The 15,494-nt window shown below is 46.2% G+C and overlaps 1 protein-coding gene across 11 annotated transcripts in view; it reads right to left on the bottom strand.

Moving 5' to 3' along the window:
- Positions 1–764: 764 nt before the first annotated feature.
- The window catches only part of LOC135388132 (plasma membrane calcium-transporting ATPase 2-like), a 134,621-nt gene continuing 119,891 nt past the window's right edge, over positions 765–15,494 (bottom strand). For 8 of the 11 annotated variants that reach the window (XM_064617479.1, XM_064617478.1, XM_064617476.1 and 5 more), the window contains one exon: positions 8,908–14,982. In XM_064617479.1, coding sequence (XP_064473549.1) covers positions 14,521–14,982 — 462 coding nt within the window. In that variant the 3' untranslated portion in view covers positions 8,908–14,520. Of the gene's footprint in view, positions 3,949–5,671; positions 5,702–8,063; positions 8,133–8,907; positions 14,983–15,494 lie in introns of those variants that run through there. The other 3 variants (XM_064617484.1, XM_064617485.1, XM_064617487.1) reach the window with 3 other exon arrangements.

Genomic DNA, 15,494 nt, shown 5'->3' with positions numbered 1-15,494 from the left:
CTCGTGCTAGTGTTCATAAAACGAGGGAATTCATAAATCGAGGGTTGACTGTATATATAAAAAGTAAACAAAAGTCGTGCTCGTTAACCCTTTAAGTAAGTTCTGGAGACTAAGATAATTAAAAAAATAGATGGCCTTTCAGGAAAATTGTAAATCGGCCTTCTTTGCTTTGCTTCGCTTAGACTGCCACGAATTACTCCGTGACGTGATCAAAGTCAGCACTGTTTTTCAGTTGTTCCAGCTGAATATGAAAGTATTAGTTTTAACTTACCTGGCAAATTTGAGACGTGAATTGAATTGAATTGAGGCTCATCGTCGCTACAAGTATTTGCTGTTGCCCATCCCGCTCTCCTCGACAGCGTAAGCGTTGCCTCCGCCGCCACTTCCCTTCATTACGTAAGTGCGCACACTTCCCCACATCAGGGAGTTCCCGGGCGTATCTACGTCATGACAAGCAGTGCCTAGGCAGAGTGTACAGTCCGCGTCAAAGTTAATTCAAACACAGCTCCAGCCTGCGAAGCGGGAAGAAAGCCACCCTGGCAGAGCCTAGCAGAGAACAACGCCTTCATAATGAACTGTAAATAGATAGATTACCAAAACACCCTCCACCGTTATTTCTGCTAAGCACCACCAAGGTTCGCAGGCTGGAATGGTATTTAAGTTAACCCTGATGAGAGGTGTACCCATTGCCATATGGCTATAGATCCACCTCTGCATCGTGCAGACACTTGAACAGAGAGACTGTTCACAAGTGAAGTGAAGGCTCAAGGGACTATGTCATCTTTATTTAGCAACAAAACATGATGATGAATTTACAATGAAACAGCTGTCATGCAACTCTCAAAAGTGCTAAACATTATAGAGTACAGATTTCTTTTAATCCTACAAAGCCTCGCAATGCTGCTAAGCTAAAGAAACTGCAAGCAGAATAACACAAAAATGCTCTAACGCTAATCACTTAAAAGTTTCGTTTATTCTAGAACACCCACTTGCAATGTAGTTACAAAAACGGTTAACCGAGTTAATCGAAGATCCACAGTATTAAGGGGGGGCTCAATTAAAACCTACAGATTAAAACGCTCTTCGAACAATGTTTCCCACTGTCCACCTGCAACCAGTAAACCCAAATAACAAGAGAGCACCTGAAGGCCTCGAAAAAAACTAAACAATGCTTCGCTTGTGACAAACTCGGCTACGGGTGGGAACAGAAAGTAACGAAAAAAAAGGCCAACCTGTTCTGACCACAGCGGACGCAGACACTGAAAAGGCAAAAAAACACCTAACCTCTAAGAGCTGTGTGAAGCCTTTAAAAAGAGTTCAAATGGGCCCTATAATGGTATAAATGACCATTCAAAGATGCCTACAGTCGCTAGATATAGCCTCGGTGACACTTTTTTAAATCGTCGCAGATTCATCAGCGGAAGTGAAACGAGCATCTAGAGTTAGCTTACATGTTCAGCGAAAAATCAGTTATCTCACACTTCATTGTCTCACCTCGATAAAATGAGATCAGAGTCAGTCAACCAAAAACTAAGTCACAACAACAAGGTGCACTTCCCACAACCCCCCAAATTCCGCGGGGGGGGCCCTTCATCCGCCGTTTGTCCATAAACTAGGCGTGCGTGTACAACTAGTCAATGCGATGCAATGCAACACGAGTAACAAATAACCTGAATTTGCCTCAGATGTTTTTTTCTGTGGCGGCAGAACGTCCAAACGCGAGGGGGGAGCGAGCGCTTCTTCAAATGGGGATACTGCCATGAGTACTGGGAGGGGGAGGGGGGTACCAAAACTTTTTTTTTTTTCCGCGCCTGCCGGTCCATACTCTAAAATAGAGAGTAGAAACAACAACGTTTTAGAAAAAGAGGCAAGTGACGTACGTACCAGTTCGGTTTCGGTGAAAGTGTTGCAAAAATGCCACGTCATCTTCACAGAAGATGGTAACACCAATCAATATTGGTCACGTTATCATTCGAGCTGCCAATTTTCAAACAAATCTTTTTTTTGTTTGTTGTCTCCTCTGCCCCTCGCTAAGTGTACATTCCGCCACCCATGAAAGTTTCCACTCGTCATATGATGTGTTTGTGTGTGACCGCGAGCTTGCAGACGACCGATAACAATAAATTAGATGAAAGTCGAGCTAAATGGTGTGTCGTCTCATGGTTATATCCAAATGTCGACGACTAACTTTTTTTTTTCTTTTCGCCAGTCGGTTGACGCTCCGCTACCCCGGCACCGTCCGCTGCCTGTGCGCGCCTGCCTGGTTTTGAACTCGTGAAATTAAAAAGCGTGTGCGCGGAAGACATCCCTGTAATGTAAGATCCCGCTTGCATAATTTATTTTTCCCGTCCCCCCCCAGCAGCCGCTGCTATTGCCGGGACCAACCGAAAGGCACACGTCGCCCCCAGAGAAGAAGAAGAAGAAGAAAAAAAAAAGAAAAGAAAGAACCCACACGCACGCACAGATCGGTCACCGAGAGAAACTTTGAAAGGTTTCAAAGCGCATGTGTCAACATCTCTCGGCGTCAAAAAAGCAGGAGAAGGAGATGAACTACAAAGAGTTTGCGTCTAAAATATTTCAACATGTTCGTTGTACAGTGCAGAGAGCTGGCCGCTGTCCAAATCGGTTGAGAGAGGGATACGAAGGGGGGGGGGGGGGGAAGTTGTGTACAGAGTAATATTTATATATATATATATGTGTGTTAATATATATATACTGCAATATATATGTGTGTATATATATATATATGTATATGCGGAGGAAAGGATGTTCCACACTTGTTGTTTCAGCACATGCACATTTTTAAAGAACACTGAGAGAGAGAATCTCCACGGAGGAGGGCCAGGGGGAGGACACAGCTTCAAAGTCTATTTTGTACGCGTTCCTTTTTTTTTTTTTCTATGCCAAAAACACAAACGCCCGGGAAGGGAAACTTGAGCCACGCAACACCGAGCTGCCGCAAACTATCACCGCTCCTTTTCCAGCCTTTTATTTCAAACTACTATTTTGTTTCCTGTAAGTACGTAATGCTAAAATAAATGCTCGTTATATATATATATATATATATATTTCATATATCTGTATTCTGTATATGATTATATTATATATCCTTTCAACTCTGCATAATAACCAACAATCTCGCATTCGTTCTCGCTCTTAACAGACTTCCAGCAATCAGGTGGCTTTCAACAGAGCACAAAGCTAGGAGCCAAGTAACACAGGGGCTTTTTTTTTTCTTTCTTTTCACCTTGACACTCAAACGGGCGCAAACTTAACAACAAGCTTCATCCAAAACGATACAAGCAAGAAGAGGATTCCCCCCCCTCCCCACACACACACACACACAAAACGCCGACAAACCCGCCTTTTTTGTTTGTTTGTTTTTAACTAAAGCAATATTTTGCCCACACGCTGCAGTCCCAATTTCTGCAAGGACACTTCCAGAACGAATGCTTCTTCCCGACCTTTATCGACGGCCATCCGTCCATCCATCCTCCACGTACAGGTCTAAGACTAAAAAAAGTGTCGGTGCGAAGCGTCGTAGCAGCACACACACACACACACACGTGGGAGAGTCTCTCGCGGGAGCTCTGCGTGGAGCTACAAGGAGGTCCATCTACAAAATCGAAACTTTTTTTTTTTTTTCGTTTTCTTCGTCCGTCCTCACACAGCCGTCTCCACACTGTGGTTGGACGCGCCGTCGGCATCCTTCTCCTGCGAAGAGGGCTTGTGCTGCTCCGGCTTGGTCTCCTCCTTGGGCGAGGAGGCAGCCGCCGCCGCCGCTGCCGCCACCACCGCCGCCAGACCCTTGCTGCCGGCACCACCACCGCTGCTGCTGCCCGGCGAAGTGGCCGCCGCCGCAGCAGACGCCTTCCTCAGGAGCGCGCTCTGGTAGGCAGGATTATTGCGTGCGTCTAAGTTACTGCGGAAAGCATTCACTACTCGGATCTGGAAGGGGAGGGGTGGGGAGAAAATGAAATGGCATGAGTACAGAAACCCAGGGAACTTAAGATGATCATCACAGAAAGAAGCACATCCAATCACAACCAGCCACAGTAAAAAACAGTGCCTCAAAAAACCAAAGGTAGCGCAAAAAAAGCAATGCAGTGGTCGGCCGGCTCACCCCACACAGCTATATAGCTTGGTTTTGCCGGATGAGAACGTTAAAAACCGTCCACGCCAAACTTGCCACGATAAAAAAAAAAAAAACACTGCTCTCGGCTTGGCTTTTACCAAGCACAAACAAAGGCAGTGCACGTACCATTGCCATCAACAAAAGCAGACCGTGAGAGAAATTTTTATTGTACTTAAGACACGCGTTGTCACCGACGTCGCGCCACCACATGGGCATCAGAAGGGCTTCGGAGGTGCCAAGGGCAAACAACCTGCGGCAGACGGTCCTGGTCCTCTGACGTGTGGCATGTCAGTTTTGTAGGAACGCAAGCCCTTCAATCACTGATCCTACATGGTTACTGTTTTCCTCTGTATCTGCACCACGAATGGAGTTGCAAAAAACTAAAGTTCTGCTTCGTACCTATGAAGCAGAAAACAGCGACTAAAATGTCACGTTTCCCACTGTCCATGGCGATGGCAAATGCACGTAGCACTAAGCTATAAGTGCAGCATGAGGCACTAGCGCCCCCAACTAGAATACTACTACCTACGTAAAAAAAAAAAATCTGTCTCAAAGCGTGAAGGTGGCACCACGTCCGGCAACCACGCCGACCAGGGCTGCCAGAAACTGCAGCTACTAGCTGTTGTGGTGAGACAAAAAAAAAAAAAAAGAGCATGCTCAGCATGCACAGCACAAAGTATGACAGCGAGCGACACACACTGTGGTCCCGCTTCTTTCCTCCTTGCAATCTCTCAGCTACGAACACAACGGAAACAAAGTAGAAAAACATGAGTCTTACCTTCGACACTAAAGATTTCTGTTGTGAGATGTTAATTGTTATACACCAGTCATGTTATATCATAGTAGTCATGTCAAACCAAACAAGCAGACGACAAAACCAAGGAGAACAAAAAAAGGGGTCTGCGCCGGTGGTGTTGGGCTGTTGTTGGCCTGGCATGTAGCTGAAGGGGTGTGTTGCCGTTTTTTGTTGTTGTTGTTGTCTGGTGTGAAATGTCTTCTTCCGCTGTGTCGGCCGCTTCCGAGGCAACACAAAAATGTCTGGGGTTCTCACCATGCACTGTTGTTGTTGTTGATGTAGTAGTAGGAGTAGTTGTTGTTGTTATTCAGTTGTTTCACAAGTGCACAGACTGTGTGAGTCAAAATGACGGCCTCCAGTCAGTTTGTTCGTCTACCTTTCAAGACCACAAAGCGATCAGCTACACACATGTTATGTGTCTTTCTTTTTTTTTTTTTCTTTTAACCGGTGTGCGCTATGGTACGTCGTACAGAGCAAGACCAAAGAGACGAGCACTACGCCACAACATCTTGCGCAAGCCCAAAGTCTGCCAAAATCTCGGCTGGTCCACAACAGAGAAAGGTTAAGAGAGAGGACAGCCGAGAGGACAAAAAAAAAAAAAAAGAAAAGCTTCACTATTGAGCAGCACCGGTCCACACCATGCAAGCACGGACGGCACGAAAAAGGGGGAGGGAGGGGGAGGGGGGGTCCTCATGACACGTCATGCCAGCCGTGCCTATAGGTTGAAAGGTCCAACTTACTTGTTTCGCCAAAACATCAGAATGATAGGCCTGCATGCATAAATGTACAAATGGGGTAAATGACAGTTCTCGGAGCAAAAAAGGGTGTCTTGACAGGAGTAAAAAAAAAAAAAAAAAAAGAAAAGAAAAGTTTCCAAAGGAAAAAATCCCACTGAAAGAAAAAGCCCTCTCAAACAGGACTCCCACTGTAGCACTTGTGTGGAGACACGTATACATTCTTTTTCTTTTTTTTTCCCCCCTCCAGGACCTCGATGTCTTTGGGGGGACTGCAAAAAGGCCCAGAGGGGGTACACTTTGGAATGATCGTATCGTAACAGTGGTCAGTGCACAAGTACACAGTTGAAGAGCTGCCAACTCTGATTGCTTTCAATTTGGTTGACGGGTACTCAGGGAAGAGACAAATGCTACTGCGCTTGGTTTTTTGCCGGACGATGGTTACGAGAGTTAGTCAATCTGCCCTCATGTAGACCTCTTAAAGGCTGCTACTTCCTACAAAATAAGTGGCTACTTCATGCTGCAAATACAAAAACAACAACAACCCTTGCGTGCAAAAGCGGAACAAAAACTTTTTTAAGAAACGCGAAAGAACACACACAGCAGCGGCGGCGGCGGCAACGAGTGAACAAATGTCGTCGAGACACTCTCTCGCTCACGAAAAAATTAAAGAAAGAGAAACACTCGCATGCACGTATCCAACAGCAGTTCTCTAGTTCACCTTGCGCACCCAGAAGCAGCCATCTTGGACAAGGCAGAAAGCAAACGCACTTCCACGTAGAGGAGACGTCCACATGGTTCCCGGTGACGGCGGCAGCGGATGCTCCCGACACCCAACCAAACACAACACTGCCCATCCATACCAAACAGAACCTCGCACAGTCATCAACCGCAAAAAGGAAAAAAAAAAAACAGGGGCTCGCACATGACTGCCTACAATGTGAGACACATGTGCGCCCGATGTGGCGAGTCTCGGTACGTGATTGCGCAACATTGATGCCACTCGCTGCAAGAGCACAAATGAATAGTGCAGTGTTTAACCCGAAACAGGAGGTCTCAATGGAGCTTATCATACCCGCCGAGGCATTTCGGAAAATGAGCCGCACCTTCCCTGGGGACTTTTCCCCCCGAAAATAAAAATTTTTCCCCAGCTCGTTAACTTTTCACGGCGCGTCTATTCAACTTGGAGCGTACAGAACTCGCGTAATGTGAGAACATTAAACCATTACTTGGACACGTAGCACTATTCCAAGATTGAGTGCAGAGAGAGCCGCTAGAATACAGACGCAGAGGCCCAACGTTGCTTACTTCAAGTAACAAAGGGGGAGGATATTGAAGCAGTCCACACAGCTTCCTGCAGCCCACATGCCAGTGATTAACTGTCCTTCAGATTATATTTCACACTTAGCAGTTAGCGGATCAAACGTCAGACTCGGCACAGTTTAGTCAATTAATTAATGCATCTCCATTTTTGTACTGGCCTTAAAGTACCCTGATCTCCTCTTACCCCATCTCTACACAAGTGGCACCAATGTTGCGAGGATTTGTGCCACACCCTGGGTGTGCACGTTCAGAGGCAGAACAGAAGGGAGGCACATGTCTCGTTGTAAACGTCAAACACCTTTTTTTTTTCCGCAGCACAGTGTGCACCAAGGTCCCAAACAAGAAACTTAACTTAGACCACACATAAAAGCTACATACGTACGCCATTTCCATTCGAAAAAGAAACGCAAAGAGTCACGTGCATGGTACCACGACGACCACCAGGGAGGAAAACACAGCCCAGAAAGATGGTCTACAATAAAAAACCAACTTGACTGGAGGTGTCATTAAAAATCAGTTCAGATCCACACAAGTGTCTGGGGTCAAACAAACAAGCCGTCGGTTAAGTTGTTCACACAGGTAACACCATGTTATCTGTTTGTGACGGTATACCGAGACAAAGAAAAAAAAAAAAAAACGCAGCACTTAAATCAAAAGCATCCTTCAACAAATGGAATGCAACAGTTCAAAATGCCTCTTGTCTCACTAAGATCAGAAAGAGAAGGAGGAGGGGGAGGGGGGAAGTGTTTCTTGTTTAATTTTCAAAGCTGTGTTCATGTGCAAAGAAAGGTCCAATGCTGTGACATTAGCTATTGTTGTGAAAAAGAAAACAGAATAGTATAGTAAGGAAAATGCAGCTACGAGTGGAGCTGCGTAATATCGGACTTTTTCTCTTTGTAATCGAGTGGCATTAGCAAAGGCTCGTTTCGGGCGAACGTGCGGCTTTGATTAACTGACACTGCGGAGACAGTTAACAAAGATGAAGCTGCCCGGGGGATCAAAGTGCAAGAGGGAAGAAAAGCAGGCCTATCTCTAGAGAAAGGGAAAAGAGCAGGCAAGAGGTGAAAAATCTTACAGCTTGATCTGTTGCACTCTTGCTGTAGGGAACTGGAATCAACCGATCCTGCAATTCTCCTCCAATCACCTTGAGAAACAGTATCACGGTGAGAAACCCAACTAGACACTCCCACCCCCTATGCAAGGCAAAAGGGGGCCCCACTCAATGCACCAGACAACGGGTAGGGGGGGTGGGGGGCCCCCACTACTACTCATGCAGCCACTTCAGTATCCCGGACTACCTTCAGCTACTTCCGGCAACCACAGACAGAAACCAAATGCACAAAAAAAACATCCCTCACATCACGACGAACTGCACAGAAGACACGAGAAGTAAAAGAAACTTTTAAGACGTGCCACGTTTCAACACAGAGCCACAAAGATTTTCCTTGCGCAATCTTGGGTAGTGTGCCTTAATTTTCTATCTTGGCACAAATACTCTTGATATTGGGTCGAGCTACCAATTTTTGGGGCCACCAAGAGCCAGTGAAAGGGAGCAACTGACACAAATTTCAGCTAAGCAGCAGAGAGATCAGCCACACAGTGCTGCCAGTGGTCACTTCCTTTACTTCAGTGAGCACGCTGCACTGAACAGTGAGAAGCCTTCCAATTCGAAGGCAGATGTCCAAAGATGTTAAAAGGGTTCCCCGTGGGGCCCAGACAAGGTCCCCGAAAGGTCCCAGAAAGGTAACGATGGAAAGGCTGATCATTGTCACGTCTTCAAGTTCAAGTTTGACACAAACAAGGCAGTGTGTGGCATCCCAAACAACACATGCACAGCTGCGATATGCACCAGGCGACACAGAGAAACAGAAAAAGAAAAAAAAAAAGTAGATAAGAAGGCAAGGTTGAACAACTTGCACTGTAAGTTTCTCCATTTTTAATATAGGATTCTATTCGTACCTCCTGTACACAAGTTGACTGTATATTGTTAGTTTGTACATCAGGTCTTTCCAACAACAATAAAAATGAAACAATGTTCATACTCTTTTTTTTTTTTTTTTTCTTCTCCTAAAGCAAAAACAGATGCTATATTTTCTATACTTTCTGCTCTCTGTATGTACACTAACACAAGCTCCTCTTCCCATCCGAAATGCATCACTTTTCCCCCCCGTTTGGCTTTGTACGTATACAACTCGAACAAGGCATCCTCAACAATCCGTGCAACAGGAACAAAAAAAAAAATTTTTTTTTAAATGATGCACTCGATCGAAAGCAGATGAACAAAAACTCATGTGGTGGGTCAGATGACAGAAATGTGTGAATAATGTAAAAACAGGTCACCCTCCACAACAACTTCGGGAAAAACTGCACTGCACTCAACAACTGGGTGCTCCTAACTGACGACGTGCCTCAATAAAGAACTAAGTCTTCAACTCTTAAGACTTTTAACTGGACATAGGGTGGCGGGGCTTCCTTCGGGGGAAGTACGACGTACCGGAACGTCGTACTTCCGTACTTCGTACTGATGCTCTGATGATGCTCTGATGATGATCTGAACGAGATTTGAGCACGTTACAAGCGCTCAACAATGCTCCATTCAGCCACTTTAGAGCATGTGGGGGGGAAGGGGTGTCAGCCACTTTTGGATCAATGCCTCAAGGTTTTGCCAACCGGCAGAAATCAACTAATCAAATACTAGTCACTGTCACAATAAATACGACAGCAAAGTGAATAGGGAACCGAGCACAAAATACTGCCGTGACTGAACGAGTCGTTCTTTGTTTCCGTTGTCTACAATTTGTGCCATTTCTGTCCTTGACACGCATTTAAACGCAAACATTGCTTTTATACGTTCACGAGTTCCAACACTTTATTGAGGCACGCCCTTACATAGAACATACTTTTTCCAGGGAGGCCCACCGATGAGCCAATCAATGAGTCACAGAGGAAGAAACCAAATGAGAAGCAAGAAAAAAAAGCACTGTTCGATCTGGCTACCATCCCGAGCAATGGCAAGCGTTATTGTAAAGTTGCACTACTGTATTGCTTCAAAATGCAACATCTCTTTTTTTTTCCCTTTTGTCTATTTTGGCTACAATGCCACTTGAAATTGGGCTAGCCAGCTAATGTTTCTACAACAACATTGCATTCTGTTTGATGCACTCAAAAAGGGGGTGGGTAGTGAATTTGAAAGAGGTCAAGGGGGGCCCGGGGAGGGTCGTGCAAAGGCCTCCCGAGAGGCAGAGGCATCCGCTCAACAGGGGGAGGTTAACAAAAAGAAAAAAAAAGAAACATTCCTGAGCATATCCCTCCAGCACTACCTTCTCACCAGTTGCACAAGAGGAACAATACTCCGAGCTTGCCAGGTTGGTCAGATGCATTGCGCCCCGACCGGGGTACATTGCGGGGGTACTAATCTGTCGCTTGAGAATTTTTCTGTGCTGCATTCGTCTCCCACTGACGACTGATGGTCAGGAGCCGAGAACGTTTCGCTGAATGGTGGTAGGAGGGAAGAGGATGGGGGCAGAATAATGGTGGATTGGTAGAGCGCAGGACCGAAGTTGGCCTCGGTGTAACTGCGTCCGTCAGACGTGGTTGCCATCAAAAGGGGCTAAACGATAGGTAACTAATGACAATGCGAATAAAGCTCCGTCTAAGGGATAAGTTCTACGGGCATGAAAGGGCGCAAAGTGGTCACATATTTGATGTGGTCATTCACACACGTGCCAACTCTCCCTCTGCATGCAGAGTGTCTCTCAAGGTTGCCAATGGCATGTCATGTCATGGCATTGCATTGCATTGCACTGCACCTGAATGAGCAGCCACATTTGAGCAAAGTAAAAAATATTTCACAAGGAAACAAACGTGAAAGATGGGTACTATGAGACCGCAGATATGTCCTGCGTCATGCATTTACACCCCAAGGCTTATTTTTTTGCTGGCAGCATTCGCATTTGTGCAGAATCGACCCTCCCTGCTTCCCTGAGTGGTACACCCAGCGCAAGGCGTATAAAAATCCACATGATCTGCTTTGGATTATGCAAGCCACTTTGTGCAGCGCTTGTACGAATGCCAAAGAGCACAGACTGCACAGATGTAATCAGAATGAGATCCGTTCACTCATGAAATACCAGAAAAAAAAACCTAAAAAGTTTTGCACCCTAAGAAGTTGCCCACCCCAAGAAGTCCCACCCCAATAAGAGCCTCCTCAGTTCCTTCCAAATTACATCACCCCAGCAGCACGAAACATGTAAGCAAGAAACCACAGTGTGATTGCCCTAGATGCCATGTTTCCGTATTGTTCTACAGTAATGAAGACAGGCCCCCTTATATATTCACATGGTATTATTGCGAGGACTAGCAAAATGGAATGCAAGAGAAATACTGCATCTCAAAATTACTGCACTGAGTGGTTATATTGAGCTACTCCCAGGTTTACAGAAGCACGTATCTTAAATATCTCGTCTAACACAGTAAAGGCGTGCAAGCTTGTTCTCTCAAAGGGGTGCTACCACCGTCCTAAACGTCTCCCTAGTCCTGCCTCGTACTGGCTCGTCACTTTGGATCTCATAATTTGATCATGCAGTCAGCAAAATCTCTGGCATCTGGGTTTCTGTGTGGACAAAGAAAGCAAGGGCAAGTTCTGGCTCGCACATAATTTAACAAAACCTCTAACAGCATATTCCCTGAGCAGGACATTCTTCGCAGAGCATGCAACGGTCCTACAGTGAAAAGTACTGCCAGGCACCTGCATCTCGTGCTTCTGGAAGACTACTCAACATCGTCATTTCCCTTCTGCCTCGGATCCCATCCAGTACTAAGGCCAGTCTTCATATGCCATTGGAGGCCAATGCAAGCTAAAGTAAGCCAATTGTAATCCACTTTGTATCACACAACACCTGGGTTGTTAGCTCTCATTCTTGCAATGTTTCTTCTGCTCGCTGTACACTTCACTTTCTTTCCAGCCCTATGTCTGTTACCACGGTATGTTCTGAATTCGTTAACAACAAACTTTTGCAACAAAAAAAGATATATATATTATATTTATTTTATATAAATTTTATATATTATATATAATTTCAAACACGTCTAGTATCATTTACTTGTTTCTTTAATGGCTTTTTTCCCTAAGTAAAATAATAAGATGTGGACGACAGATTACAGGATAGTTAACTAGTTTATATAGTGGGCAACGTTTAAAAGAAAGGTCGACGTTTCGGCAGTGATTCTGTCTTCGTCAGGACAAAAAGAACTAGTTACTAAATAAAATGGTTTTTAACTTTCCTGTAATCTGTCGTCCACGTCTTATTATTTTACTTTTATTCAACTTTGCAGCCGTCTGATATATCAACCTCTTTAACCTATATATATATATATAATAAGAAAAAGATGAAAATTATTACTAAGTAGTCCCAACAAAGCTGCGTGGCAACTTGGAGACTCGCGATATTTTCTTTTCTTCTTTACTGGGTGATCTAAATGGATGCCATCAACAGTTTAGGCTTTGCCTTTAGAGACACTCTAGCACGCTTGTGCTCATGTGGACACGCACGCTCGCACACGACCAATCGTCATGCATAAGGATGAGCAGATACCCAAAAAGAAAACGGCGCTGGACAATGGCAGCAGGAGTGTCATCATAACATGAGTCAAGTCACTGCCCGTACTGCACGCCTAGCTACAGCAGCAAGTTGCTTGCATAAACTTCGGACAGGGCAAAGATCCTTGCCCGACCGCCAAAATCACGACGATGCACAGTGAGTGGTCCCCCGTGGGAAAACCAAGGAAACGACAAGTGTGTACACGTTTGGCAACAACTGTGAGAAAGCCGAAAGGAAAAACAGAGCTCTCGACAGCTCACGAAAAGCTTGTCGCACATATAACAACGTGCCTTCCTTTGATTCATTTCACGAGAGAGGGCATTCCATAACTCGAGGCAAAACGCTGAGTTCGGGCGGCCAAGAGTGGGCGACAGTTCGTCACTGTCGGAAGAACTGCCTCAAACACCAGCATTCTGCTTCATCTCAATTTCTGGGAGAGTGCCCAGGAATAAAGAGGCGTGAGAGTTACTGTCCTGTCCCGGCGTTCAGGTATTTGAGCTCGGATGAGAAATCGCCGGTAGTAAAAGAGGCACTTAGCATCATTCAGTTAATCACTCTCTGGTAAGAGAGAGAGATGTTTTCCTCCTCGCTCGTTGGTTGTTAACAGATATGCACTCTGGCTGTGGCAGGTCTGTGTGTCTGTTCCCGAGAGCTGCGTCGACGTTGGCGTACACGAAGTGAACAATCCGGTTTTCAAACTTCACGCTGACCAGTTTGGTGTGAAAGCCAATTAATATTACCATATTCAACCCATCGCATTTTTTGTGTACAAAAGTTGTTCGCGAGGTTACAGACAAACAGAACACAAAAAGGATTTTCTTTTTCGCTTAAATGCTGAGAAACGCCAGTAGGTTTTTAAGGACCCGAGAGCTATACTTGACATCAGAGTTTTATTTTTATTTGCACGTGCCAATCATTCTATTATGCAAATAATAAATGCTGAGAATCGCCAGTAGGTTTTTAAGGACCCGAGAGCTATACTTGACATCAGAGTTTTATTTTTATTTGCACGTGCCAATCATTTAAGAGCATGTGCCAAATTCTCAAGCATAGAGAGCTCATCTTCCAAGGTGAGTGCACCTGATACGGCAGAACTCGGCTGTTTCGGCTAACACGATAAATGGAGAAGAGCAAAAAAAAAAGTACGATGTTTAACTGCTCTCATTCATTTTATGATTTATGTCCTCATATTCACTGCCTATCCACTGCTGATAAATTCCATTACCATTTCCACTCGGCTACTGGAGAAAAAGAAAAAAGAAAAAACACCAGGCCCGTCGCCCAGTATCGACCTCCCGAATCCAGCATTGAGAGAGAGCTGTGAAAGTGAAAAAGCAAGCACAGATGGCTGTTCTAACATTGAGGAGGATTGAGAGAGAGAGGAGGCTGCCATAAAAATGGGTCGTATACACACACACACACACATACTGCTCCGTGTATGCACTTGTGCTGCTTCTACTTGTGACCTACCAAGAAAGATAGAGGTGCATGTGTCACGTGTGCTAAAAAATATCACACTTGTCGGGGGGCACCCTTCCGCTCACCCAGTGACAAGGAGAGAGAGAAAGAGAGAGAGGAGGTTCCCAGAAGAGCCGAGTGGCGGGGGAAAAGGAGGACGGGCGGGACAACACACGGGGGGATGGGGAGATATTCCTACCCAAAGAAAACTATGGAACAACACCCAAACTTGAGAGAATGCGCGAGAAAAAGAAAGAACGTGGTTGGGGGGAGGAGAAAGCAACCTATATCACACTCCAGTTTTCATTTTGTTCCTCAAAAAAACGTGGCCCAGGGTGGGGGGCCGACCACACGGGGGTGGGGGGATAACTAGGCGCATTCTAGTGCACGTTTTTCCTGTGCCCCCCCCCCACACAGAGCGTAGTGGAGGCTGTAGTTCTCGTTGTAGAGAGGTTGCAAGAGAGTCTGGCACCATCATATGCTCGTCTCGTGCAGTTTTCCGACGGGCGGCTCGCTGAGGAGGTTGTAACCCTGCGTGAGCGGGTTGGAGAAGCTTGCACGGTTGTTGTTGTCCACGCTGCCGTTGGACGACGAGCTCGTGGGCGAGGCGGCGGGCGACGCCGTGCGGTCTCCCGTCACCAGGGGCGCCGTCTCCGCGTGGACGTTGCCGCCGCTGTTGTTGCGCCGGAGGAAGTTGAGAGGCGGAGCAACACCAGCCGGCCGGGGGTTTTTGGTGGGCAGTGTGGGCGACGCGTCGCAAGGGAGTTCGTTCGGGGAGGGGGTTTTGCCGTCCTCGTCAATGTAGCTAATGTCGGAGAGAGGTCGCGCCCCGGGATGGCTACGGGAGCTCCGTAGGCTATGTAAGCTGTGCATGCTATGAATGCTACGCCCGTCTTCGTCTTCGATTGTGCTTTTAAAGGCCCTCACAACCCGAAGCTGTGGGTGAAGGGAGAGGGGAAAGAAGAGAGAGCAGAAGGAGGCAAAACAGAAATAAACCCAGAGCACAACATTACAACAGCCTACCTCGCACACAACAGCCACCAGAGTCACTAAATAGGCTTCGCTTGAGACTGTCGACACTGAGTTCCAAGAGTGAGCGAGCGCCATCTTGTTTCCACAACACGGTAGGAATACGGTGGCAACACGGTAGTAACACGGTAGCAATGCGCATGATGCAATCTATCATACACGAGCGAAACGTTCCTTTCTCTTGCAAGCAGCTCCTCAAGGTTGACGGCCTTGAGCTCATTGACACCCTCAAGACGCTCTAGTGGACGACACATGGATTATCGCGCAACAATCGTACAGGTTTCTCTATCCCACAGCGAGCATTACGTTAGCCGTCTTTGATCCTCAAATGGGGACGGTACCGGTGTGGTGCAGAAACAAGATGGCGCTCCTGCTCTCCCTTGGACCTCAGTGTCGATACTCTGAAGCGAAGCATATCT

This window comes from Ornithodoros turicata, chromosome 3, assembly GCF_037126465.1.
Source record: "Ornithodoros turicata isolate Travis chromosome 3, ASM3712646v1, whole genome shotgun sequence".
NCBI lineage: Eukaryota > Metazoa > Arthropoda > Arachnida > Ixodida > Argasidae > Ornithodoros > Ornithodoros turicata.
Note: the sequence above shows the minus strand (reverse complement) of the source record. Positions and strands in the feature narration are given on the sequence as shown.